Source organism: Stegodyphus dumicola, chromosome 1, assembly GCF_044657685.1.
Source record: "Stegodyphus dumicola isolate Sdum_Otavi_A_Nest chromosome 1, ASM4465768v1".
Classification (NCBI taxonomy): domain Eukaryota; kingdom Metazoa; phylum Arthropoda; class Arachnida; order Araneae; family Eresidae; genus Stegodyphus; species Stegodyphus dumicola.
This window is the reverse complement of record NC_140768.1, coordinates 103,467,417-103,494,696: the sequence shown is the minus strand read 5'-3', so window position 1 is coordinate 103,494,696 and position 27,280 is coordinate 103,467,417. Positions and strand designations below refer to the sequence as shown.

General features: G+C 30.8%; 1 protein-coding gene and 1 pseudogene across 5 annotated transcripts in view; both read left to right on the top strand.

Annotated features, from left to right (window-relative positions):
- The window catches only part of LOC118182008 (phosphatidylinositol-3,5-bisphosphate 3-phosphatase MTMR3), a 194,761-nt gene that overhangs the window by 155,154 nt on the left and 12,327 nt on the right, over window positions 1-27,280 (top strand). For 4 of the 5 annotated variants that reach the window (XM_085818549.1, XM_085818533.1, XM_085818543.1 and 1 more), the window contains one exon: window positions 1,473-1,625. The exons of the other annotated variant lie outside the window; for it this stretch is intronic. In XM_085818549.1, coding sequence (XP_085674675.1) covers window positions 1,473-1,589 — 117 coding nt within the window. In that variant the 3' untranslated portion in view covers window positions 1,590-1,625. The remainder of the gene's footprint in view (window positions 1-1,472; window positions 1,626-27,280) is intronic. 5 annotated transcript variants of the gene reach the window in all.
- On the top strand, window positions 6,952-9,104 carry LOC146999182 (uncharacterized; annotated as a pseudogene).

Genomic DNA, 27,280 nt, shown 5'->3' with positions numbered 1-27,280 from the left:
AGTGTACTGTTCTGTCCAATGTTACAGTTATCAGGAGTTATTGTGGTCCAAATATAGCTGAAAATTAGGATTTTTTACTTGCTAAAATATGGAATTTCCAGATTTGTGAAATGTAGATTCAAAATCTTTCCTGAATTTGTTTTAAAACAAATGTGTTATTCAGAGATTACATAAATTTAAAACTTTTAGATACTTTGATACTTCTATAGAAATAGAAGAAACTGATATTCTGAACTTTTCAGCTATGAAATTCAGGTTGAAAGAAGATGGGGGAAAAATAATTTCCCACCAATCAACAAACTAATTAAATTTAAACTTTCTTTCATGGACCCAGTGTTAATTTAATTATATGGGGTGACATTATGACACACTATAGAACATTACCAAAAGTTGATAGCCTATATGAAAGCAGAGAGCAATTTATTTATTCTCATTAAAAAAGTGCAGATGAAATTTTTGGGTTAGAGATGCCTAAGACTGGATTAGTAAAGGTTTTCAGAATGATTAGTTAAATAACTGGACAAGTTACCAAAATTCTTAATATCCTTCTTAATAGTTCTAATATGCATATTTGAGTTTCTAATCTAATACTGTAAAGATTAAATGAAGAGCCATTGCTTATAGAATAATATGTGGCTGATCATACTACAGTTGCTTGGAAGGAAAATTATAAATGAAGCAATTTCTGGAACTTTAACCTCCCTAGTAAGTAAGCTAAACTTGGCTATCATTGTTTGAAATGTTAGGAAACTAAAAAAATTTGTAAAATGATATAGGAAATGTAATTTTTAATAAACTTATAAAATTGTACTTTTTGGTTTGAAATGAAATTTTAAAAATAGTATATATATGCTTGTATATCCCATTCATATTCTAAATTATTTGAGATTATGTCAGATATTTACGCTCAGCGGTAGTGTTCAGGATTTTTGAAATGTGGTAACAATTAGCCCTGTGTTGTTTTCAAGGGAAGAATAGAAATAATCCAAAATGACTGTAACAGTGGACAAAACCAAGCAATAAAGTCATATAATAGAAACACTAGATTCATAAAGATTTTTTTTTTCATGCCTGTTTTAACATTAATGCAATGGCAACTATGTTTTTATATTTCTGACATTCTTATTTCAAAGACCTAATATTCAAACAATTGGATCATTTGGTCGTGTGTCAGTTGTGTGATAAATTACAAAAAAGGTAGTTGTGAAATTTAATGATTAGTATTCTAACAGAAGCTACAGTATTATCTTGTATCTATTACCATTTTTTCTTGAAATTTGTTGACAACTGTTCTAACTTGATGACTGAAGTTTATTGTGAATTACCTATTCTTGCTATTAAAAGAACTATCAGAACATTAAATCTTTGCAATTAATTGCAAATATTAGAAGAGTGGAAATGAATAGGCTTGCTTTCAATCCATTGAAATTTCACTTTATGATTGATGTATTTTTGTTTTTAATTCCCAATAGCGTTCTTTAGCTGATTCTGCTTGCAGTGGTGAACAGCATGCTGGAAGTGGGGGATCTGAGAGCAGTTGGGATTTATTGTGGTCATCAGAGCATGGGGCAACAAGTTGTGGAATGTGATATTAATTCTCAGGTGCTGCTCTTTCTTGGTATTGGGTATGTGTTGACATATCTATTTCGCCTTCCTTGAATCGTCCTTTATCATGAAGAGGTTTTCTCTACAGAAAAACTTTCATTGCCCAGTTATCTTATTCTGATATATATTACATCGTAAAGCATAGGCCAGAGGTGGGGAACTTATTTACCATGAAAGGCCACATTTAAATTAGGCAGTGATAAAGGAGGCCGCATAAGTTGTTATGCCTATAAATGCAAATTTTGTGAAATTATTAGTTTTTGTATAGTTTTATCACTTTATTTTATTATATTGAAATAATACAAAAAGAATGAAGTCCCTTATTAAAATAAAAATTTACGGTATAAAATATGTTTCTATTTATATAAGGCTAACTTATTATAACATTAATGTTAAAATAATTTTTAATAAAAATAATAATGAAGTAAAAGTATTTTTCAATAGCATACCAACCAATAGCAACAGTATGTAAAATAAAATTAAAGTTAATAAGGAAAATTTAATTTAGTGGGATATTTTCATTTGTTTCTTGTCTGAAAGTAATTGACTATTTGGATCAAACTTCGTAACGTGCAGCCTTAGTACGAGGGCTATCCAGAAAGTAGATTACGTTTTGGAATAAAAAAATAAACAAAGTATAGGAAACAAATTTTATTATATACAGATGAAAGCCACACTCAAATACTACTTTTCTACATAGTCACCATACAAATTAAGGCATTTATCGTAGCGATGTACGAGCTTGGAAATTCCTTCGTCGAAAAATTCGGCCGCCTGCGCCTTCAACCACTTCGTTACCTCTTCTTGCCTTCCATCTTGCACAAAACTTGTGGTAACCAAGCTTTTCGCTGATGATTTCGTGCAACAAACTTCGCGAAATTTGTGGAAAACTCAAAGAAAGTTCCGTTATTGTGAAATTTCGATTTTCACGGACTTTAGCATCGACTTTTTCGAGAAATTCGGCGGTCACTATGCTGGGTCTCCCACTTCGATCTTCGTCGTGAACATTGGTTCGGCCATTTTGAAATCTTATGACCCACTGACGCACTCCACCTTCAGTGATAATGTTGTCCCCATACACTTCACGAAGCTGCCGATAGATTTCTATCGGTTTACAGTTTTTTACAGTCAGAAACCTTATTACTGAGCGCACCTCGCAGCTCGCGGGATTTTCAATTAACGCAGACATTTCAAACCGTCACAGTATCTGAACGGAGCACAGCACGAACCTCTCACTAGCACGGCTAGATGCAGACTGAGCTGCGCAACGCTCTTACCCCAAGATGGCCGCGCTAGCCCCGCCCCTAGCGGACACAGACGGAAACGTAATCTACTTCCTGGATGGCCCTCGTATATCCTCTAAATGAGGCCCTGTAATTTTCATTCTTAAACTAGTATTAATTAATTTGTCATGAGAGAAAATGCTTGCTCACAGCGGTAAGTGTTTCCAAAGCAGGAAAATAGACAGTTTGCATGCTATCATAGGCATGGATATTCAACAGCATTTTTCCAGATTTCTAAGGCATCCTCTGTAGCATCAAAGAGAGATCTGAGGGTACTATCTTCCCACAACTCAAATAGCTCTATTAGTAGTTCTGTAGGTTAATTTTATCTATTAAATGTGGTTCAAATGCCAATTTCGTAAAAGTAGGCTTGTCAAAATCTGAAAATCTTTCAGTGTATTTCTATTAAAGAATCCATGACGCCTAAATATTCATCAAATGTTTTATTACTTCCTCGTACGAAGTAAAAAGGAAGTATTGTAATCGCGAAAAGTTTCAGGCAGCATATTTCAACGAAAATATCCATTTTGAGTGCTACCGAATGCAATTTAACTATGTTTTTGCGTGATATCTGGACGTAAAGACAGAATAAAAGACACCTTTCCACCAAAAAAAATATAAAACTGCTTTAAAATGAATTCTGAAGAGAATTCTTCGTGGCGTCTGTACAAACGTACGTACGTATCTTGCATAACTCAAAAACGAGTAGCGTCAGAATGTTGAAATTTTGTATATAGGATTGCTATAACATGTGGATGTGCACCTTGTATTTTGGTTGCAATCGTCTGCACCAAACGTATATATATATCCATTCTGTTACCCGGCTCAGTGATCTCAGTTTCTTTACTCTTATATGCTTATAAATTGTGCATTTTTTGCTTTAAAAATGATGGAATTATGTTGTTCTTATCTGCCGGTTAAGGTTTTTATACCTTTAGTAAATCTGCAAGTAGTATTTGTACTATTATCAACAATTTAAAAGCTGTTTAAATGCGGGCTAAGCCTTTAGTTTTAAATAACATGGCGGACTTATTTATTTACATTTGAAACAGCAGAATAGTAGATTTGTTGCCAATCTAGAGAGACTAAGCTTCGCAACAACAAATATAACGCCTTCATTTATGATTGCAAATTAAATTATGCTTAATCCTTTCTGGAATTTTTTCGAGGAAATAAGGTATTCCTTTAATATAAAGAATTCTTTTAATATTTTTTTATTAAGAAAACTGAAATGTAATATGTTCTATTATATATTTGGTGGCCGTGTTTAAACTGAAACATTCATTCAAAACTATTTGATGCAAGGATAAAATTAGAATTAAAATAATTTAAATTCATTTTAATAAATTTTTATCAGTTCATATGCGTTGTTATCGTCTGCTTATTAACATTTTTCTATTTCAATATAAGCGCGTTATCATTACATAAATACAAGCGATATTTTATTAATATAATTAACGAGTGGCAACATTATTTAATTTCGGTTTATTGTTGTTCTAAAGAGAATGATCTTTAAATTTATCATTGTAATGCTGAGTTCTCGTGATGCTTGGATTGCACGTTATATAGCTATATGAAAGTTAATAGTATTTCAGCCATTTCATTTACTGAACTCCTGTATACTGGTTACAGATGTTTATTTTTACCTCACAGCGTAAAATATTCACTTTTACTGTAGGATTATTTGTTGAATAATCAAGGATGAAAAAGAAAAAACCGTACAGGAAAAAGAAATGTAACATGAAGAAATATATCTTAAAAAAAATGACAAGAAGATGGATATAAAAAGGAAGAAAAGGATAAAACAATTAAGAGGGTATGATGAATATAAACCGGAAGAAAATGTTAAGACCAAGGAAAGAATTTGTTTTAGAAGAATATATAAGATTAAGAGCAGATGATGAATATAAAGAGGAAGAAAATGTTAAGGCTAAGAAAAGAATGAAACGATTAAGAGGGGATGATGAATATAAAGCGGAAGAAAATGTTAAGACCAAGGAAAGAAGGTTAAGAGCGGATGATGAATTTAAAGTGGTAGAAAATCTTAATACCAAGGAAAGAATAAGAAGATTAAGAGGGGATGAGGAATATAAAGAGGAAGAAAATGTTAAGACTAAGGAAAGAATGAAACGATTAAGAGGGGATGATAAATATAAAACGGAAAAAAATGTTAAGACTAAGGAAAGAATAAGAAGATTAAGAGCGGATGATGAATTTAAAGTGGTAGAAAATCTTAATACCAAGGAAAGAATAAGAAGATTAAGAGGGGATGACGAATATAAAGAGGAAGAAAATGTTAAGACTAAGGAAAGAATGAAACGATTAAGAGGGGATGATGAATATAAAACAGAAGAAAATGTTAAGACTAAGGAAATAATAAGAAGATTAGGAGCGGATGATGAATATAAAAGCGGGAGAAAATGTTAAGACCAAGGAAAGAATAAGAAGATTAAGAGCAGATGATGAATTTAAAGTGGTAGAAAATCTTAATACCAAGGAAAGAATGAGAAGATTAAGATGGGATAATGAATATAAAGAGGAAGAAAATGTTAAGACTAAGGAAAGAATAAAACGATTAAGAGGGGATGATGAATATAAAGAGGAAGAAAATGTTAGGACCAAGGAAAGAATAAGAAGATTAAGAGCAGGATATGAATTTAAAGTGGTAGAAAATCTTAATAACAAGGAAAGAATAAAAAGATTAAGAGAGAGCGATGACTATAAAGTGGAAGAAAATGTTAAGACGAAGGAAAGAATGAAAAGATTAAGAGAAGATGATGAATACAAAGAGAGAGAAAATTTTAAAACTAGAGAACGTGTACAGAAATTAAGATCACAAGAATTATATCAAACCAAAGAACTATTAAATGACAGGCAACAAAAAACAAATAAATGAAATGATGATCAACGACTTAGAGAGAATATTGTTCGACAGTATCGGAGGAGTAATGTACCAAAAGATAAGTATTTTTTGCAATTTATTAAAGATCGAGCATGTATGCCTCAATTTATATGTTGTTGTTGTGAGGGTTTATTTTTCAGTCACTCTGTAGTTAACTTTAATTTAGTTAAAATTAAAGAAACTGTTTCTGAAGACATATTTTCAAAAATTTATAATTATAATTGAAAATTTATTTGTAAAACTTGCAACTTTCATATAAGTAAAAGTAAAATACCTAATCTGTCTACTAGCAATGGATTGAAATTTGTTGATGTACCTGATTGCTTGCAAATTCTTTCTTCACTTGAAGAGAGAATGGTTGCACCTTATATTAATTTCATGCAAATTAGGCCTTTAAAATCTTTTGCAGGAAATCCACAACTCGGCTTGAAAGGTAGTGTAGTAAACATACCAATTGAAATAAATGATGTGTTAAATGTATTGCCGAGAAATTTCGATCAGATGGCGACATTACAGCTAAAGTTAAAAAGGCATTTTGATCACAACAGCAACTATGTGTTTGAAATGATTCGTCCTGCTGTTGTCTGCGAAGCTCTAAAAAATCTGATTGGAACTCCACTTTACAAGAAACACGATATTCAGATTGACAAAAAATATTTGCATCAGTTTCAAAGCAAGTACAATGAAAAAATTAATTTCATAGTAGATAATTCTGATATTAATGATGACATAGCATTATGTAATAGTCAAACTCATTCAAGTCTTTCACATGATGTAGATTTTGATTCACATTTTAAATTAGAGGCAGAATTAGATGAAGAAGTTATGTTAGTTGATAGAAATGAAGAGATAGTTAACAATGTTAGAATTATAGCTCCAGCACAAGGAAAAACTCCTGTACCTTGGCATGCAGTAGAAGATATAGACGAATTGTGTTTTCTTAAGATATTTGGTGGTTACAAAATGAATATTCCTGCTTTTATTTTGTATGGAGATTGGGCAAAATCAGAGATTAGGCGCTGGGATCGAAGGTCATGTATACCTACTAGGGTTCTTTTTATGGCTAAGAAGAAATTAAAAAAATCCTGCATAGCTAGTTTAAATATTTGTCTGAGAAAAACAAAGCGAACCACAGATGTATGAGTTAAAAATGTTGTAGATATGGCATTTTTAGACAATTTAATTAAGTTAGACCAGGGTCATAAAATTTTAAAACAAATTAGATCTTCGCCTTCTTATTGGGAATAAAAGAAACGTGAGCTAATGGCAATGATCAGGCAATTAGGTAAACCTACAATTTTCTTAACAGTATCTGCAGGTGTAAAGATTTGGCCAGAATTATTACAGTGTTTAAGTACATTAAATATGAACAAAACATTTAGATGACGCAGAAAAATCAGAATTAGTTACACGAGATCCAGTACCCTGTGCGCAGTACCTTGATTACAAAGCAAATAAATTAATATTACTTTTAAAGCGGGATAACAGTGTTTTTGATGAATATTTAATTGAAGATAGTTATGAACGAGTAGAGTTTCAAGTACGTGGATCTCCGCATGAGCACATTTTTCTTTGGATTAAAGATGCGCCCATATATGATCCAACCAACTGCGAAAGCGTAAAAGAATGCATTCAATTTATAGATAGATTTATAACTTGTAAATATGATGAAAACGAAGTTTTTATGGCAGTTCAATGTCATAGACATACTCATACGTGTTACAAAGGTACAAAAAGTAAAATGAAATATCGATTTAATTTTCCACAGCCTGTTATGAATAGGACAATGATTTTGGATCCGTTAAATAATGATGATAAGAGTGATAAAATTGGAAAAACTTTGTCTGAAATTCGAAATTTAATGTTATATTTTTCAAAAAAAAAAAAAAAAAAAAAAAAAAAAAAAAACAAGAACTTGTTTCTTTTGAAGATATTTTAATAAAATTAAAAATAACAGAAGACCAGTATATTGTAGCTTTAAGGAGTTCATTAAAAAGACCACAAGTATTTTTAAAACGTGGTAGTTTAGAAGTAAATATTAATTCCTATAATAAAACCATATTACATTTATTTGAGACTAACATGAGACGTACAGTTTGTTTTAGAAGAATATGGAATAGCATCGTACATAATTAACTACGTTGGAAAAGTAGATGCTGGTCTGTCTAAACTTTTACGTGATGCCGAATCTGATGTTAACAGTGGTAATATCAGTGTAGTAGAAAAATTTCGAAAAATTACTAATGTATTTTTGAATAATAATTTAATGTCGGCACAAGAAGCGACATATCATGTTTTATCATTGCATTGTCAAAAAGCAGTAGACAAACAATTTATATTAACACAAGTCCAATAAATGAACGCGCCTTAATGTTAAAAAGTCCGACTGAATTACAAAAGTTGAATTCTGAATCGAATGAAATATTCATGGATAACATCATAACAAAATATGCCAATAGACCGCCAACACTAGAAAAAACATGTTTAGCAGATTTTGTTTCTAGTTATTCAAGATGAAAAATTCAAAGTAATGGCAATGATGATGAATTAATTAAATACCGACCAAAAGAAAAAGTTGCAATTATTAGATACAGACGGTTTAAGTTAGATCAAGACTCGTTCAATTATTATTGCGAATAAATTCTGTTATTTTTGCCCCGGAGAAATGAAGCTTATGAAGTAGAAAATGTGGATACGAAAAACGTTTACCTTGATAATATAGAAATAATCGAACACAATTGACAAAAATATTCGATTATAGGAGATGATGTATTAGATAGAGCTTTAGAAAATGTTCAGAATGAAATTCAGCATGTACAAGATGAAGAAATTAATAGTTTCTTAGCTGAAGAATTACCTGGCCACCAGCAAACTGATATTTTACAACAAGATGGAAAAGAAATTTGTAAAGATAAATTTTACAATCGTTTTATATACCTAAACGAGTATCACCTAAAGACCTGTTAAATATAATGTCGAAGTTGAATAATTTGCAACAAGACTTTGTGATGCACGTGTTGAATAGTTTCAAAAGACACAAATTACCATTAAAAATATTTTTAAGCGGTTCAGCTGGAGTTGGGAAATCTACAATACAGTCAAAAGTCGTTAATCCGGACTCGTCGGGACTTCGGCGATTCCGGATTATCGATTTTTCCGGATTATAGATCATCAGTTTAAATCTCGTAAGATGGCATGTACAAATTCTAAAATTAAAAATATGAAACCGTATTTTAGGAAATAAAGAACAATTATGATCTAAAGGGTATCAAAATTTACAAAAAAAAAAAAAAAAAAAAAAAAAAAAAAAAGAAGCTTAATATTTATTTGTTTACTTTATTAAACATTTCTTTCAATGTAAGTTGTTTCATTTTATGTGATAATACTTTCTCTTTAATTCTATAAACAGACATAATTTCTTGTTCAGTTAAAAAGCTCCACTGTTCAAGTCCCGTAATTGCTGTGCCGAGAATACCAACTAACTTGTCAATCGAAATTTCTTCGTTTTCACTAACCTCTCTGTCACCTTCTTCATGTCTTTATCCATTTTTTGCAGCAATTCCACTTTTTGTTTGACGGACATTGAGACATACTTTCGTTTTGTAGATCCTTTGGGAGCTCCAGAATCGGGAATTGACATAATCGAAAGTTCAAGTTTACTTTTATAAAATTGCTCTTACAGTCTGCAAAAAATAATAAGCTGCATCCAATTCGAAGATTAAGGAATAACGCAAGCATCAACATTAACTGAAATAGATAATTGTATAATTTGAGCATATACCGTTCGTTATACGTTAAACGCGCACGCGAAAACGTATTCTGCACTTGCGCACACGCATATGCGCATGCGCGTAAAGGTCTTATGCGCACGCGTAAACGCCAATGCGCATGTATCAACGCGGCACATGCGCAGAAAGTTTTTAGCTTTGAGGTCCGGATTATGGGTGTCCGAATTAACAACTTTTGACTGTAATTAAATGCATTTACCAAATGATTACTAATTACCACGACAATTTACCTGGTTCTGAGAAAGATAAATTAGCTGTTCTGTTATGTGCCCCTTCTTGTAAAGCTGCCTTTTTAATGAAATAACATTACACACCGCTTTTGCTCTACCCGTAGTACAGTTTGGTGGCCAAATGCCTGAACTATCTGCTGATTTAGCAAATAATATTAGAGAAAAATTGTTCCATTTAAAATTATTAATTATAGATGAGATTTCAATGGTAGGCAGTACACTTTTAAGTCGTGTAGATACCAGATTGCGACAAATACGAGGAATAAATAAGCCTTTTGGTGACTTATCAGTTATTGTAGTTGGTGATTTGAATCAGTTACCACCTGTAATGGATTCACCTATTTATAAAATATCAAAAAATAATAAAATGTTTAGGCGTTTAACATAAATCCTTTATGGGAAAATTTTGAATTTTTTGAACTGATGCAAATTATGAGACAAAAAGATGAAAAACTCTTTATTGACGTTTTAAATAATTTAGCTGTAGGCCAAATGACTGCAAAGGATATAGAACTACTTAAATCAAGAGAGGTTCAAGAATCAGATGTTCCTGAAAGTGCAATGCGTTTGTTTGCGGAAAATGTTAACGTCGATATTTATAATCGGATGAAAATAGAAAAGCAAATAGGCACAGAATACATTTCTGAAGCAAAAGATACGATTTTAGGTAAATTATCAGATACAAGTAGAAATCGTATACTAGAATCATTAAAAACAAAAAGTATGATTGAAACAAATGGTTTACTCGTTAGTGTAAGATTAAAATTATTTATTAAATATATGATAACTAGCAATATTGATATCAAAGACAGCCTTGTGAATGGAGCCTGTGGTTGCTTAAAGCACATAACATTTAATTCAAATTCTACGGATCCGTGTATAATATGGATAGACTTTGCATCCAACACTGTTGGTAAAAAAGCAAGTCTGCTGTACAAAGACTACATGAAATCCGAAAATATTGATACCAATCTAACACCAATTGGGAAAACTAGTATTTCTCTAAATATTTCGAATAAATTACAGTACCAAATATTAAGAAAACAATTTCCAGTAGTACCTGCGGAAGCTTTGACAATACACAAAAGCCAAGGTCAGACTTACAAAGAAATATGCATAGATTTTAATAAATCAAGCAGAATTTCACAGCCCATGTTATATGTGGCGCTAAGCAGAGTTACAAGATTATCTGGATTATATATTTTAGGTACATTTAAACCCCCAAAATTAATTAAATCAAATGATCCAGTTTTGTTAGAATTACATAGATTACGAACAGAAAAAACACTGAAATTATCATTTGATAATTTAAAAGTAGCTAATGGAATTACGGTCATGTATCAAAATATCAACTCCTTGTCGACCAAATTTGAATTAATATTAAGCGATGAGTGGTATCACAGATGGGATATTTTAATATTTGCGGAAACACTCTCAAAATCAACTGACAAATTTGAAATTCCTGATTCGTTGAAATATTTCGATTCAACGTACATCGTTCATCAAGAGGTGTTATTTGTTTTGCAAGAAAAGAAATTGATGTGTTATATCTGGATCATGTACTTGAAATACAAGAAAATCAAAATAAAGCTGAGTCTCATGTAGAATTATTCAGTGTTAAAATAGAAAATTATTTAATTATCAGTGGTTATAAATCTCCTTCCTGTACAAAAAAAACTTTTTGAGAAAATGTTTCAAAATATATATAAGAAAACATATGAAAATAAAAAAGAATTAATAGTTATTGGTGATTTCAACTTTGATATGAAATGTGAAAGAAAATTTGATATAATTAACATTTTTAACAATTATAACTTGACATCCATATTGCCAACTGATGTACCTACTACAGATTTAAATACGCAACTAGATGTTATATTTTCTACAAGTGCCTCTATGACAGCAGGTGTGTACGAAACATACTTTTCATACCATAAGCCAATATTTGTAAAGTTTAATTTACAAAGCAATAATCCTATGTGTGCACAAAATGAACAGGCACCATTAATAATACAAAATACAGTTTCTAATTGTCGTACTAATATTAGTAATCATAAAATTAGTACCTTAAAAGAAATTGCTGAACTAAATGCGGTTGGACTTATAAATTTAGACGAAACAATTTTACAAATTGCTGATAGAATGCTGTCGAAAATTCATAAAATAAATGTAACACTGTCCAAAAAGCATTATTCTAATCGTTTAGAAATGATATTTTTAGAATACAAATACTTCCTGGAAATGATAAAACGAAGTGTTCTGACAGAAAATCCTTCAGAATTAAAATCTCACCCAATTAATTTCCAATGAAACAAAAAAATTTATGATGCTTTAACAGAAGATTTCTCAGTAGTGAAAACAGAAGGTGACGGATCATATCTATTCCGTTCATTATCGTTATGCTTATTTGGGACACAGGAATTACATAAATGCATTAGAATGTTATGCTGTTATACTTTGAACACCCTGATAGAATGATTTTTTTGTTCGAATATGCAAGTGTAATAGAATTAATAAATAATACTGCCAGCATTAAATCGTGGGGAAATGAAGCACATATAAAAGCGATTGCAGCTTCAAGAGATATTTATGTTTATGAAGAAATAGAAAGTGACGACATGAATAGGAGAATGACTTTACGGGAATTACAAGATAGATGTGATTCAGGGCTACTGAATAAAAATCATTTCCTGATTATGTTTACAAAAAATACTTTCAACAATGACAAAGATTCTGTGTCTTTAAAACAATGACAAAATGACAAAGATTGTGTGTCTTTAAAACAATTTTCAACAATGATAAAGATACTCTGTTTTTTAAAGCCCATATCTATGGAGGAACAAACATTGCACATTATTCGGGTATTTTACGTAAAAGTTTGAATGCCATTCTTTTGAAACCAAAATATAGACGAGACGTGAAACCTACTGAGTTTACAAACTGTAGTAACAAGTGTTACAAACATAGAATAAATATACAGAGATAAAAATACCACCACACCGTACTCATTTTAAACTCAGTAAAAACATGTTACAAAACAAAATTGAAAATTTAATAAATTTCTTCTAAGTTTTTTTTTTTTTTTTTTTTTTTTTTTTAAGCTTTTCATTTGTCTATGGTTACATCATAATAATTTAAAAAACATGGATAAAAATTGATAAAGCACTTTAGATATATAAAAGGCCTTCGATTTATTTAATAAGTAATAAAGGAACTGTTACTCTATTCTAATCTTTGAGGTTGGATTCATAATTGTAAAAATAGTTGATGTTAATAAAAATGAATATTTCAGCAACTGTGTAACTGTCTACTTTAGTAAAGAACTGGAGGATCATATCTCACTTTCAAATGAAATAAGTTTAAATGAAATATAGCAAAAAATGTGTAGAATTTAATAGGCCATACAAGGAAGTCATGTGGTGTCCACATCAGATTTTTTTTACATTTTTGCTAACTCTGGAAAGTGTTTTACAGAAATATTCGAGCAAAAGCGCAATGTTTTTTTATTTTATTTTTTATTATTATTTGTTTTTCTCTTGGATCTTTTGCCACATTTTGTATGTATGCTATGTTTTACCTCACAGGCAAATATTTAAATTGTTTTTTTTTTTTTTTTTTTGTCATAATATCAGACGAAAATGCAATGTTTCTGCAAACTGCTTCATCTGATAGATCACATAGTTTTCCCTGTTCTTGATAAAATTTCAAATTTGTTGTCGTAAAGTTAAAATTTTTATCTAAACTAAAAATTTAACATCTGCCGAAATTCATGATGATATTTTGCATTTGTGTGAATGTAGTTGACTTTCAAAATAGTTCTATCCAAAGTGTCTTGCAAAATGGTTATTTTTGCCCAAAGATTTTGCTGGTGCAAAATGCTCAATAGATTGCAATACGTTATTTAATTTTATTACTTTTCAAATTGGCATAATATATATAATTAAATATTAATTAATTCAAGATCTAGAGGCTGCACATTCCCCATCTCTGGCATAGGCTATCTAAATAAATAATATTCCTTAAACACATAATTTTCTAATTAATAGGGTGATCATCATCATCTATAATAGATTACTTGAAAATGTATGTAAGATACCTCATCTCAAATTTAATTAATTATTTACCAGATTCAGCTGTATTTAAAATGTCATGCTGTCTCCACATTTTATCACTAATTAGTTTGCAAAAAGTATTATAAGAGGAAAAGTTCTGTATGATTTTTTTTATTTAAGGGGGACATATTTCCATTTCAGATCTTTTCCCATTTACTTCTTCATTAACAAATTTCCTTTAACTGCATATTCATGAACATGATCGCCATATTATTTAATAATTATTGATTAATTAAAATTTTTAATTTATATGAATTAAGAAATTTAACAAACTGAACTGGCTTTGAATATTTATGTACAATAATTAATGATTTTTTTAAGGAAATAATTTTAAAAAGTTGATTCTTTAAAAATTCTTATTAAAATAAATTAGTTATTACATATATTTGTGTGCAAATTTACATTTTTCATAATATGCTATTTTTAGCATTAAATAAATAAATTCTAACTAAATTTTATAAAATGAGTTAAAATAAATCATTGCATCTGCTGGGATACAAAAACTGATTTTGTGCTCTTTTTGTTAACAGAACACATCTAGGAATAACTCAGCTATTTTGTATGATGATTTGAAACTAAAGTACATACTTCACATCTGATCATCTCTTTGCTGAAGTTGGTCTTTAAATATTTTTGGTTTTAAACAAGTTTCAAATTTAAGAAATTCTTATTATTGCTATGTTTAATATTTCTTTTTCCAATTCTAACATGCATTTAAGGGTTAATGTATAAAAATGAATTCTAAAACCTGAAGTTAAATAGCTTTTTGTAATTAATAAAAAATGTGCCAAAATGAAATTAAAAAATTTTTGCTATCATTTCCATAAATAAAAGACCTTAATTTTTAAAATAAAATTGAAATTATTCATCTTACTTTCCATGGGAATAAGTTTTTAGTCTAAATAAATTATTGTGTATTTTGATTTTTGCTGAGGTTAATAAAATGAAATTTTTAATCCTTTTTGTTTTTATGAATTTTACGTGTTATGTGGATGATAGTAATATGAACTTAGTAGTTTAAGAAAGCAGAGGTATATTATGCATAAAATAAATGTCTGTTAACCCTACTAATTGCCAAATTTTTTTCTGCAAACTGCATGCTCTTCACACTTAATAAAAATAAGGAGAAATTAAATATAGTTTGTCATGAATGGTAAATAGGATTCAGCCTTTGAGTAACTCTTGTGACAAAATAAAACTAGTCTTGATGATATAAAGACATTTGAAGATAAAATAGAAGTTTAGAAAGTTATGTTCTGCTAATAGAGCGTACTCTTCTTGAATTTAAAATTTGATGCTATAAACTAATTTTAATCTAATTAATTAAATCTTTAAACTAATTTTAAAATTTTGAAAAATCTACCCGCCTAGCACCAACTCCACCAAATCGAGCACAGTTTCTATTAATAAAATTTGATGGTATTTTTTAATATTTTGTTTGACAAAAAGTTTGGACAGCTCTTGTAAAATAATCATTATTACCAACCTAAAGATAATTTCAAGCCTTTCATAATCCTTTCGTTCCCCCTAAAAAATTCGTGAAAAATCGTTTATGACAGATAGATGCATCTTAGGATGATTGATTTTGCAAAATTTGGAGTAGTTTTACAAATTGTTAATTTAAATAGGTGTACTTTTGTTGTTATTAAATCAAAGTTATTTGCTATACATGTTTTAAGATTTCGTTTATTTATTTTTTTTTTTTTTGCTTCAAAGTCTTTCAGTTGGTGACACTAAAATGGTGAGTTTAAAATCAAAGAAATATAACATAATAAAATGTAACCCAAAATTAGACTTTATGTAACCACAAATGTTAAATAAAAAAATAACATAGGAACACTTTAATACTTCTGCTATTCATTATATTAATTTAGTGATCCTAAAGTAATAAAAGTTCTTTTATAAATATCTATCACTTTTATATTTAAAAATGAAGGACTTCATGAAGTGACTTCATATCATAAAGACTAGTTTTATTTTGTCACAAGAGTTACTCAGAGGCTGAAGCCTATTTCCCATTCATGATGTGTTCTCTAGAATTTTGTTCTTGTGCACATTTTAATCATTCACTGAATCATGAAAGCATTAGGAATACATGTAATTAGAAGTCTCTACTCAAATGCAGGCTCTAAGTGAGCAGGCATAATTTTTCCAGAAGCATACTGCAGTGGCTAAAAAAGGTTAGATATTTTGAACTTAGAAACTTTAAATGTAGATACATAACTATGCAAGACACTTTAAATATACAGCAAGCCGAAAGTCCTCTTGTGTGGATTTTTAAGAGTAGAGAGGGGTTGGAGACCCCTGGTTCCCCTCATGGAGTGCTCTCCCTCAAAATTGAGGATGGAAAATAGAAGTCCTACCTATCTTTGTAGTAAGCTCTGGTAAATATTGTTTCATGTTATATGGGCATGACAACAACTAATTTAAACCCTTTTCGGACTTTTCAAGATTTAAACCCTTTTCGGACGGCCGTCCCATCCACACATCACTAGAGATTGCATTCAGAGTACGGGAGATGCGTATACGCATTTTAAGTTGGAACGTTTTTCTGAAGACCACTAGATGGCATCCTATGTCCATTACTTTTGAAATCAATACAGTTTTAGGTTCGTGACCTTGAGTTTAATATATTCTGCCTGACTTTGGTATTTTACTCATCAACTGTTGCCTGGGTGGGGGGGGAGCGTAAACAGAGGTGGGCTCTTTAAATCGCCAGGTGCGAGTGCTAATATAAACATTCGTGTGTCTGATTTATATCCAATTCCTTTTTTTATTCCACTTCTTCCTCTACTATGTACGGCCTTTGAGGGTTACTATGTGGAGCTCTGTTATGTTTTGCATTGCCTTCAGATATAATTTCAGATTCTTTTTTTATTTCGGAAAGCCTCACCTCCAGTCTTTTATGGTGTAAAGGCCCTATTTATCAGAGGAAGAATACACTTGTGTGGTTAATGAACCATTTACTAACACAGATGAGAGTGATGATTCATTTTCTAACAGTTAGAAAGTGATATTTCTCCGTGCTTCGAGATTTACCACACTCAGTCTTCATTTTAAATTGTGTTCATCATACTGTAAATAGTCTTTATTATGTTGTTTTATTAATTTTAAACTTTATTGATGGATTTTATCGATTAAAACTGGAATAATTTGAATAGCGCTTCCAAAAATTATTTTACAAGATAAGCAATTTTTTTAAATATATTTTCATGTAAAATAAAGGGGGAAAAAAAAAGGTTATTAAGGGCTAATTTTAACATATATAAGAGCTAAGGTAAAAATCTAAAATGATAAAAATTATGAGGCTAGAAATGAAATTTTTTTTCCCTGTTTATATATATATATATAATAATTTATTTGATTAATTGATTATATTATCTTCTAAGTTTAATTAAAGTAGAATTATTTTAAAAGTGTGCATCCATACTGATAAGTTATATTTTGAAAGATGTTTTGAAGTAATTTGAAAGCAAAATGTTAATAATGTTTTAACGGGGACTGGAGTTAAATCATCACGAAGAATAATATTTCAATTGTAAAAGGAAAAATTAAAACATGTAATCATTGTCATTGATCGGAAATTAGTTGACTTTTCAAGGGGAACAAACCAACTCCTGTTCAATGAACAATAATTGATAAAAATACGTAAATACGAAAGTGTTTCGTCTTTACTCGAGTTATAAGTTAAAGCCAAACCGGCAATTCTAGTCAGGCCAAATATTTCCGCGAATAGTAGGAATTATGAACCAATGCTGATTCTCAAAGAACTTATTCTTATGAAGCATTTTAGTCAATTCAGTTTGGAGTAAAAATCAATTACTGTAGAGAAATCCTATAAAATAATCAATACTGTTTAGGAATTAATCAATACTGTTTAGGAAATAAATTATATATATATATATATATATATATATATTCTGTTTGATATATATATATATATAGTATATTGTTTCATAAGAATAAATTGAATTTAAATAAATTTAATTTAAATACAAATTTAATTAATTCTTTGCACCATTGCTGCAAGGAATGAAATTTAAATTTTAACAAACATGTATATATGTAAAAAAGGAAATTTAAAGTTAAAATTAAAAAATGTGCAAACATATAAAAGATTTAATTTTCGAACTAATCTACAATATCATTTAAATTCAGATAGCATAAGTAAATCAAGTGCAAAACCAAACCATGAAAATAAATTCACCAATTTAGCAAATTAAAATTAATCTTTTTTTTTTTTTTTTTTTTAAATGCATAAGTGAATGACTGTTGAGCAGGCAGGAGACAGACTTATCAAGGGGAAGTTGCTTCCAAACCAAACTCTCCAATCATTTAATTTGTGTTTCGTCATTCATGCAGGCAAGGGTAAAAGTCAAAACCAAAAGTAAAGAGTGAAGAATGTCCAAAAAGAAATACCAATAAAGTGGTACCGTTAGAAATTAGCAATTAAAAATTAAAGTTCTAAAAGGAAAATACCAATGAAGCCTTTTGAGAAATAAGCAATGTAAAGTCAAGTATTAAATTAAACTTTTTTAAAAAATTAAATTTAAAAAAAATTATTTTTTCAGAAATATTAATTCATTTTAGAATTCATTTTGGAAACCCGTGTCTACAGAAACCTCCCTGACACGAATATGCATATTAATAAAAAGGAACTAGATATAATTTATATAAACCAATAAGAAACAAAAAGAACTAATTCATAATTTAAAAAAAAAAAACAAATATATACTTAAAAATATAATTTCATATCTAGAAAATACTTAAATACTACATAAAAAATATTAAAAAAATACTTAAAGCAAGTAAATAGTAAGTTTTAATACTAATTTACTTACTATATTAGCATTGGGGTCTGCAAATGTTTTTCCAAAGTGATGTAAGTGTGTTCTTCAAGTTATATAGATGGTGCTTATATAAGTAAAGTTGAGTGCCAAGCTGCTATCTTTGTTTTATTATTTTTTTTTTTTTCTTTAAGCGCCATCTATATAATTTGACTTACATCACTTTGGAAAAACTTTTGCAGACCCCAACTCTAATATAGTAGGTAAATTAGTATTAAAATTTACTATTTACTTGCTTTAAGTATTCTTTAAATATTTTTTATGTAGTATTTAAGTATTTTCTAGGTATGAAATTATATTTTTTAAATTATAAATTAGTTCTTTTTGTTTCTTATTGGTTTATATAAATTATGTCTAGTTCCTTTTTAGTTTCTTTTTATTGATATGCATATTCGTGTCGGGGAGGTTTCTGTAGAAAAGGGTTTCTAAAATGCATTGGTTTCTTAATTAATATTTCTGAAAAATTAATTTTTTTAAATTTAATTTTTTTTAAAGTTCAATTTAATACATGACTTTACATTGCTTATTTCTCAAAAGGCTTCATTGGTATTTTCCTTTTAGAACTTTTATTTTTAATTGCTAATTTCTAAAGGTACCACTTTATTGGTATTTCTTTTTGGACATTCTTCACTCTTTACTTTTGGTTTTGACTTTTACCCTTCCCTACATGAATGACGAAATACGATTTAAATAATTTTAATTTGCTAAATTGGTGCATTTATTTTCATGGATTGGTTTTGCACTTGATTTACTTATGCTATCTGAATTAAAATGATATTGTAGATTAGTTCGAAAATTAAATCTTTTATATGTTTGCACATTTTTAAAATTTAAATTTACGGAGTTGCCAACTCTCTCGATTTTCGACCGCTCTCCCGCCAACCTGATTCACAATATATTTCTCCCGACTTTTTCTTATTCTTAAAATTTCTCATGATTTTTATGGAACTTGGCTTAATACGTTGTTATATGAACAAAAAAAAAAGTGATTTTGGACGTCTGAAAGCAATTGAATTTTCTCTAGATTATATCTAAAACAAAACCTTGCGAATCAGATAACTTCTGCTTTGTGAGTGAGAGCATATACGTATCCAGAAACATCGTTCTCCAGTTCTCCGATGGGCTTCGAGCTTCACTGCGTGTCATCTGGCATATATTAGCCAATGAGGACAAAGCAAGCTGTTATTTGGATGTTCTTTAGTTATTTTGTTCATTTGTCCTGAGTTGTGTGAGTACACGTGCCTTTGGGAAATAGTTTTGAAATTATCATCTTTTGTTATGTCTGCGAGAAAGGTGAAATACTCGTGTACATTTCAAAAATCGTACACAGTTGACTTTCCTTTCATAATTTCCTCACGGAAATGTAATAAATTTGCGACGTGTACCACCTGTCGTTGCGATTTTTCGATTTCGATGGTGGAAGGGCGGATGTTCTCAAACATGTGCGTACACAAAAACACAAGGACATGAGTTGTTTTCAAAAAAACAAAAAATTAAATTTTTCTTCGGAAACAAAAGACCAAAATGTTATTAATGCAGAATGTCTGTTCTCTGCCTTTTTACTGGAGCACAACCTGCCATTGATTGCATCAGATCACGCTGCAGCTTTATTTAGAAAAATGTTTCCCGATAATCAAATCGCTAAGAAATACTCAAGTGTAAGGACCAAAACAGGTAAATTGTTAAAGAAATGGGTTTGAAAAATAAATCTTTAGTTATTGATTGTGTTAAAACAGCTCCGTTCTGCCTCTTTACGGATGGAAGCAATAATACCGATTGAAAACTGTATCCAATTGTTGTTTCTTTTTTTTTTTAAATCCAGAATTTTCAGAAATGGAGTGAAGTTTGCTTTCTGTCCCTACTTTAGAAGGACATTCGACTGGCTTTAATATAGCACAGCTAATTATTAAAACTTATAAATGTGGATGAACACATTGTCGATATTTATTATTATCTTGAAAGGAGTTCTAAAAGGAAGGAAAAATTGAAACAGTTCCAACAGCTGCATAACAGCAGTTTACAATTAAAAAACTTGGATGAAGTTATAAAATCAGCTAGGATTGACACCCAGTGGAGTTTAATTGGAAAACTGAAAGGTGCTGATGGAATTGTAAAATATAGTGAACTATCTAGAATTATGTTGGCCATCTTGGCAGTTCCCCATAGTAATGCAGAGTGTGAGAGGATTTTCAGTGTTGTCTCGAAAACGAGGACTAAATTTAGGTCTAATATTAGTGATGACACATTAGGAAAACTTTTATTAGCGAAAGCAGGCCTACTGGGCAATTGCTATCAACAAAGCTATGAAATTTCTTTCTTAAAGAAAGCAGAATCTGCCAGTGTTTATAACATTTGTATGAAAACTGATTAAAGTGTCTTTTTTTTCCCCTTAAACGATGAAAGTAATAAAATGTTTTTTATGTGTAAGGTATTTTTGTGTTGCTTGCATTTAAGAATTAGTTACCATTTAAAGTTAATTCATTATTAAAAACTATATTTTTATCAGGTTGGCAAGTATGAATTTTTATATATATATAAAATTAGGCTTAGCGATGCAAAACTCCCGTCCTGTACGGTGACTGCCTTTGATTCCCTTCCGTCCCGCACGAGCGTGTTAAGCAAAGGTGCACCGTCACGAAAGGGTTAATGTATAATTGGTCTAGTATTTTTTTTTTAACCCTTTGACGCGCAATGGTCGCACCCTGAAACCACCAGTTTTCAGATTTTTTCCCTCCTCCTCTTTCCAAAATTTTTGGGGGAAAATCAATTGATTACTGATCTTTTACCACTAAATAACACAAAATGACCGCAGAATCATACATGTTCTGGATCTTAGTACTTCTAATCGGATGCCTTTTAAAATTTGTTTTCAATGAGACAATTTAACTTCCTTTTATTGATATAAACAACTTTAATTTTCAAAAGTTATTCATCACAAATCATGATTTCTATCATAAACAATAAAAAATAGCACTAATTAAACTGCATATATATAAAAAAATTCTGCTTTGTGGTTTCAGGACACGACCACCGAGCCACTAGAACAGCGTTTCCCAAAGTGTGGGTCGTGACCCGGAACCGGGTCGCAGAAATATTCAGCTAGGTCGTAGCAAAAATTGTAAAAACACAAAAAAAAATTTGTAACATTTTGCTCTAAATTTAATATTTTTCAAGTACTGCAGGTGGCAACCCTTTACCACCGTTTCCTACCAGACTGTTTAAATTCGGATGCTCTGATTGGCTGATTTCGATTCGTCATTCAGTGCCTTCTCCAGTACATGTGCCGTAAACTCACATGTATCAAAACAAGGTTATGTTTGAATTAGTGTTTTTTTTTTTTTTTTTTTTTTTTTATTGAAAATTTTAAATCCTTGTGCACCACATAGTATTACACAACACAAAATAAAATAAACTTACAAATTCACAGATGATACGTAAGAGATAAATTTACAGAAAAAAGAGAAAGCCATTTTATGTTGAACAAAAACATGAAGAGGGGGAGGAAATGAAATATTCACAGAGTTTAACTTAGAAATGAGTTCCTTTCGTCCTTCCTTGAGCTTTGAACAATAGAACAACAAATGTTCGACATTTTGCACTCCCCCGAAACTGCATGAACACAAGTCTGTACTAGATAATCTAAATCTCTTCAGATATGAATTGAATTTACCATGTCCAGTTAGAAATTGAGTAACTTCAAAATTGCAGAAAAAGTGTTTATTATTCAGTCTGTGAGGAATGGAAGGAAAATATAGTTTAGTCAAAGAGGCAGTAGTAGAATTCCTGTATAGTTCATTCCACTCGAGTATTGTAGCATCCCTACTTTTGTTCTTGTAAAATGACTTAGGAAGTATCATTGGAGTAATTACTTGAAGATGTGTAGCTTGTTTTGCCAACCAATCAGCCCATTCATTTCCTAGATTGCCAGTGTGGCCACGTACATGAGAAAAGATAACATCAACACCTTTATTATTAAGGTCTTTAAGAAGAGCATGGGAAGTCACAATTAATTTATTATATGAGAAGATATTCCTAAGAGAAAATAAGGATGAAAGAGAATCAGTGCGAATAAGAAATTTAGCACTTAGCGAACAGTTGTTAGATATCCACTTAATTGACTCACTAATGCACAGTAATTCGGCTTGGAAAACACTGCATTCATTGGGAATTCTAAAGAGTTTGTATTCCAGTTCAGAACCATTATGGAAAACGACATAAGCTAATCCAACTCGATTATTAATTTTACTGCCATCTGTATAACACACAACAGGGAAATTATCATCAACAGAATTGTCATAAATGATAGTTTGAATTGGCAGGATGAGGAAGATCTTCAAACAACACCTTGGCATCGAACATAAATTTGCCGATGGTATCTTTAAACTTTTTGTCATTCAAAACATGAAGGTCAATCGGAGGAAATCCTGAAATTGCAAAACAGGCTTCATAGCTAATTGTTCTGTAGCCACGCACAACTCTTAGTAAAATTCTTCTTTGAATTCTGCGAAGTATACGGGAATTAATCTTCTTTTCTAAAGCTGTTCCCCACACTCTAGAAGCATAGCAAATAAAGGGGACAATACCCCTGCTTATAAATCATATCAATAACATTAACTTTTAAACCAAAAGTATTGCAAGAGACACGATTAAGTCCTCTAAGTATATTTTCACACTTATTGGATAAATACATAATATGATTTTTCCAACAAAACTTATGATCAAGAATAACGCCTAAATATTTAATTTCATTCACCGTTTCGAGTAAGGTATTATCCAAGTACAGTTGTTGGTTTGTATAGCTGACATGCTTTCTTTTAATTATCATAATTTTAGATTTATTAGGATTGAATTCCAATTTCTGTTCTCTGGACCAATTGGAAATAATAGTAAGGGTGTTTTGAGCCGTATTAAAGAGAGTAATGGGACACTTCTCTTGAAAGCAAATTAGTAGATCATCAGCAAAAGCAATTGTTTTACAACTCGGACAATGTGAGAGTCTATTGAGTAGATCATTCATAATTAAATTCCACAATAAAGGTCCGGAAACCGAGCCTTGAGGGCAACCTCTTTCCAAAATGCGGGAGGAAGAAACGTGGCCAAGGGAGAGCAATGCAGATCTGTCATGCAGAAAATCTTTAATAAGGTGGTAAATATTACACGGAATACCAGCTTTCCTTAAAAAAATAAGTATCCCAGGACACCAGGCGTGGTCGAAAGCACCTTTGATATCAAGAAACACTAAAACTGTGTGTAAATTTCTCTTCTTACCTTCGTCCACTATGTCTTTTAAGTACAAAAGAGCCTCTTCACAACTCTTATGAGGGGTAAAACCAAACTGTGCTTTATTTAGCAGTTTTTTATCATGCAAGAACCAGGTAATTCTATTAACAAACAGCTTTTCTAGGCATTTTCCTAAACTGGGAAGAAGACTAATGCATCTCAAGTTATCTAAATGCGGGATACGAGAACCACTATTCTTAGGGATTAAAACGACATTCGCTGTTTTCCAGCAACGAGGAAATGAACCAAGCCTCAGACAAGTATTGAAGATTTTGGAGAATAAATTTGGAAACATTCTATGAACTTGCTTCAAAATTTCGTTTGAAATAGAATCAAGACCAGGAGCTTTATTGCATTTAAGTTTTTCTATAACACTATTAATTTCTGACATAGTAAATGGAGGATCTGGATTAGCAACATAATTTAACGAAGCTTCAGCCCTAATCATTCTATGAAACGAATTATCCGTGCTAAAATGGTCCGTGGGAAAGCTTCTGTTAAGAACCTCATTAACAGTTTCTTCAAGCGACTTTGTACAATTACCAGATGGAAGATAAATTCCACTGACTTCAATTCCTTTCATAAAAATTTTCTTTATACCATTCGTATATATTTTTTTCCAAACATTCCTTTCATTTATACTCATTAGGAATTCTCTCCAAAACTTAAGCTTTGCATCCTGGAGCTTTAAACTGTAACTATGCCTTAAGTGAAGATATTTTTGTTTATATAACTCTCTAAGAGTAGGGTTACGATTTCGTTGAAACCTACGTCTAGCAGCGTTAACCTGTTTTCTCATACAATCGATTTCAGTAGTCCACCAAGGTACCTTATGAACCCGTGACTTTTTTAGAGGCATAGAAGCCTTAGATGCGTTATAGAGAATTGAGACAAAATTTTCTAGTCGAGAGTTTAATGCATGCTTATCCGTACAGCACTCAATAAACTGCGAAAACTCATCAATCGACTGCTTACATGTATTGTAAAAAATATTCCAGTTAGCTTTCTTTACACTGAAGACAGTTTTGCTGTTTTTTCTGTCATAGAAAGTGTTATTAGAAGCTACAGAAAGTTCAAACTCAATCGCACAGTGATCAGAAAGGGATTCATAGTCTGGTTGACACCAACACAAAATATCTGCAAGAAGATCAGATCCCACAACCGTAATGTCAATATAGCTTGAACCTTGAGTACTACAGAAAGTAGGACCACAGTCTTCGTTTAGAACGAACAAATTATTCATACTTAAAAATTCACAAAGTTTAACCCCTCGAGAATCTGAAACTGGACTATATATTTCAGATTTGCTGTTGGCATCCATAGCCCAAATCAATCTATTACAATTTTTTGAAGCTAATGCTACATTAATTTTATGCAGATCCAAGTCGATATTTCTATTAGGTTCAAAATAATAGGAAAAAAAGATAAAATCTTGAGTATTGAGAGTAACATGAATAAACACCATATTATAATCAAGATTATTAATATCAAGCAGAGTAGACAGCTTTTGATTTCGTACAATAATAGCAGCTTTAATGGTATCACTATTAGCATCAAAGTAAACCCGGTAAGAGGAAGGCAAGTTGGGAAGAGAGCATTTATAAGAGTGAGGCTCCTGAACAAGAGCGATATCAATGTTAGAATTTTCCATATTTAAAACAAGCTGCTGAGTAGCCATTTTCGAACGATGAAGATTAAGTTGAATAATTTTAAGAACAGAAAAGGGAAAGTTAGCCATAATTAATTTGAGAAATTATTCTATTCTTCATAAAAATGTGAGAAGGACAATTTTCGGAGAAAGGCTTATGCTTGACATCAACTTTCTTGCCAACATCCTTGATTTTGCTATTATAACGAATGCAATTTACACAAGCTTGGGTTTCTTGAGTTTGGCAGTGCTCACTTTTATGTTCTTTTGCACATTTATAGCAAGCAACAGAATTTCTGCAGTTAGCTACTTTGTGATTATAGCCAAGGCATTTAAAGCATCTATTTATTATGATAAACTCCTCTACTTTACAAGCCGACCACTCAAAATGCAAATACCCCAAAGGTAGGCATTTTCTGTATAGCTCGGGTTTCATTTCGACAACGATATGCTTTGAGTTTTGGAATTTTTTAAGAGTAAAACAGAATTTCATGTCATTAATACATTCATTACCATAAAAAATGTCAGGATTTTGATCAAAGAGAACAGTTAATACATCTTTATCATCAATTTCATTTGGCACATTTTTAATAAGTAGAGCAGGATTTTTCTGTCTTGGAAGAGAAGAAATTAGTTCAGGTTTGTTGTTGATTTCATCTTTTAGTTTATCACGATCAGTTGAGGAAGAGCATTGCACTAAAATTCTGTTATTCGAAATCGTCCTAATATTTTTTATACCTAATTTCTTTTCTGTCGGATTAATTTTTTCCTTCAAAAGTTTTTTAACATCAAGGGATGTAAAGTTTTCCAATCCAGCAGCTGCCGAAACAACCAAATTACAATCATTTGACTGTTTGTTTACATTTTCTCCCCTAGATGGCGATACCACCTCAGCATAAGAAGGTCTCATAACAGAGGTCTTCAAACTTGCCACACAAGCTTCGCGATAATTAGCAGATTGTAATCTTTCAAAATTTTTAATTATAAGAGATTTTAACTCACCCAAAGCCGTCCTAGCATGTTCACGCAGCTCACCGTTCATATTACATTTAGATGCAAGTGCTGTGTTGGTAGTATCATAATGTTTTTCAAGAGACGTGTAAAACGTGTCAAGCTCTTTATCCGCCATCTTGAACTCCCTTGAATTAGTGTTACCTATTTTATTTGACAATAGTTATTATTACCTATTATTAATAACAACTTCATATTGGTAAGTAATAAAAATACTCATACTAAATCATAAATAAATCATTAATAAACACATTCTTTTTATTAAAGCTTTCAACCTTTTTTTTAAATGGATTTTGTATTTAAAGGCATTGAAATTAATAAATTATGCAATGAATTGTGTATGGGTGCACTGTAGTATCCATCAACAAGCGTTGGTGGTAAAACAAATGCTTTTAAATTTAAACATGACTTTGGACGAATGTATTAATCAAGAAAACCACAGATTTAAATGATGATGATCAACCAAGCACGAGCAAAGCTGAACATCATGATTGTGAAGGAACTGTGCCTGAAGCACCTAAAGCAGATATACAACGCCAAAATAACAAGCGTAAAGCTACTTGGACTCGCAACT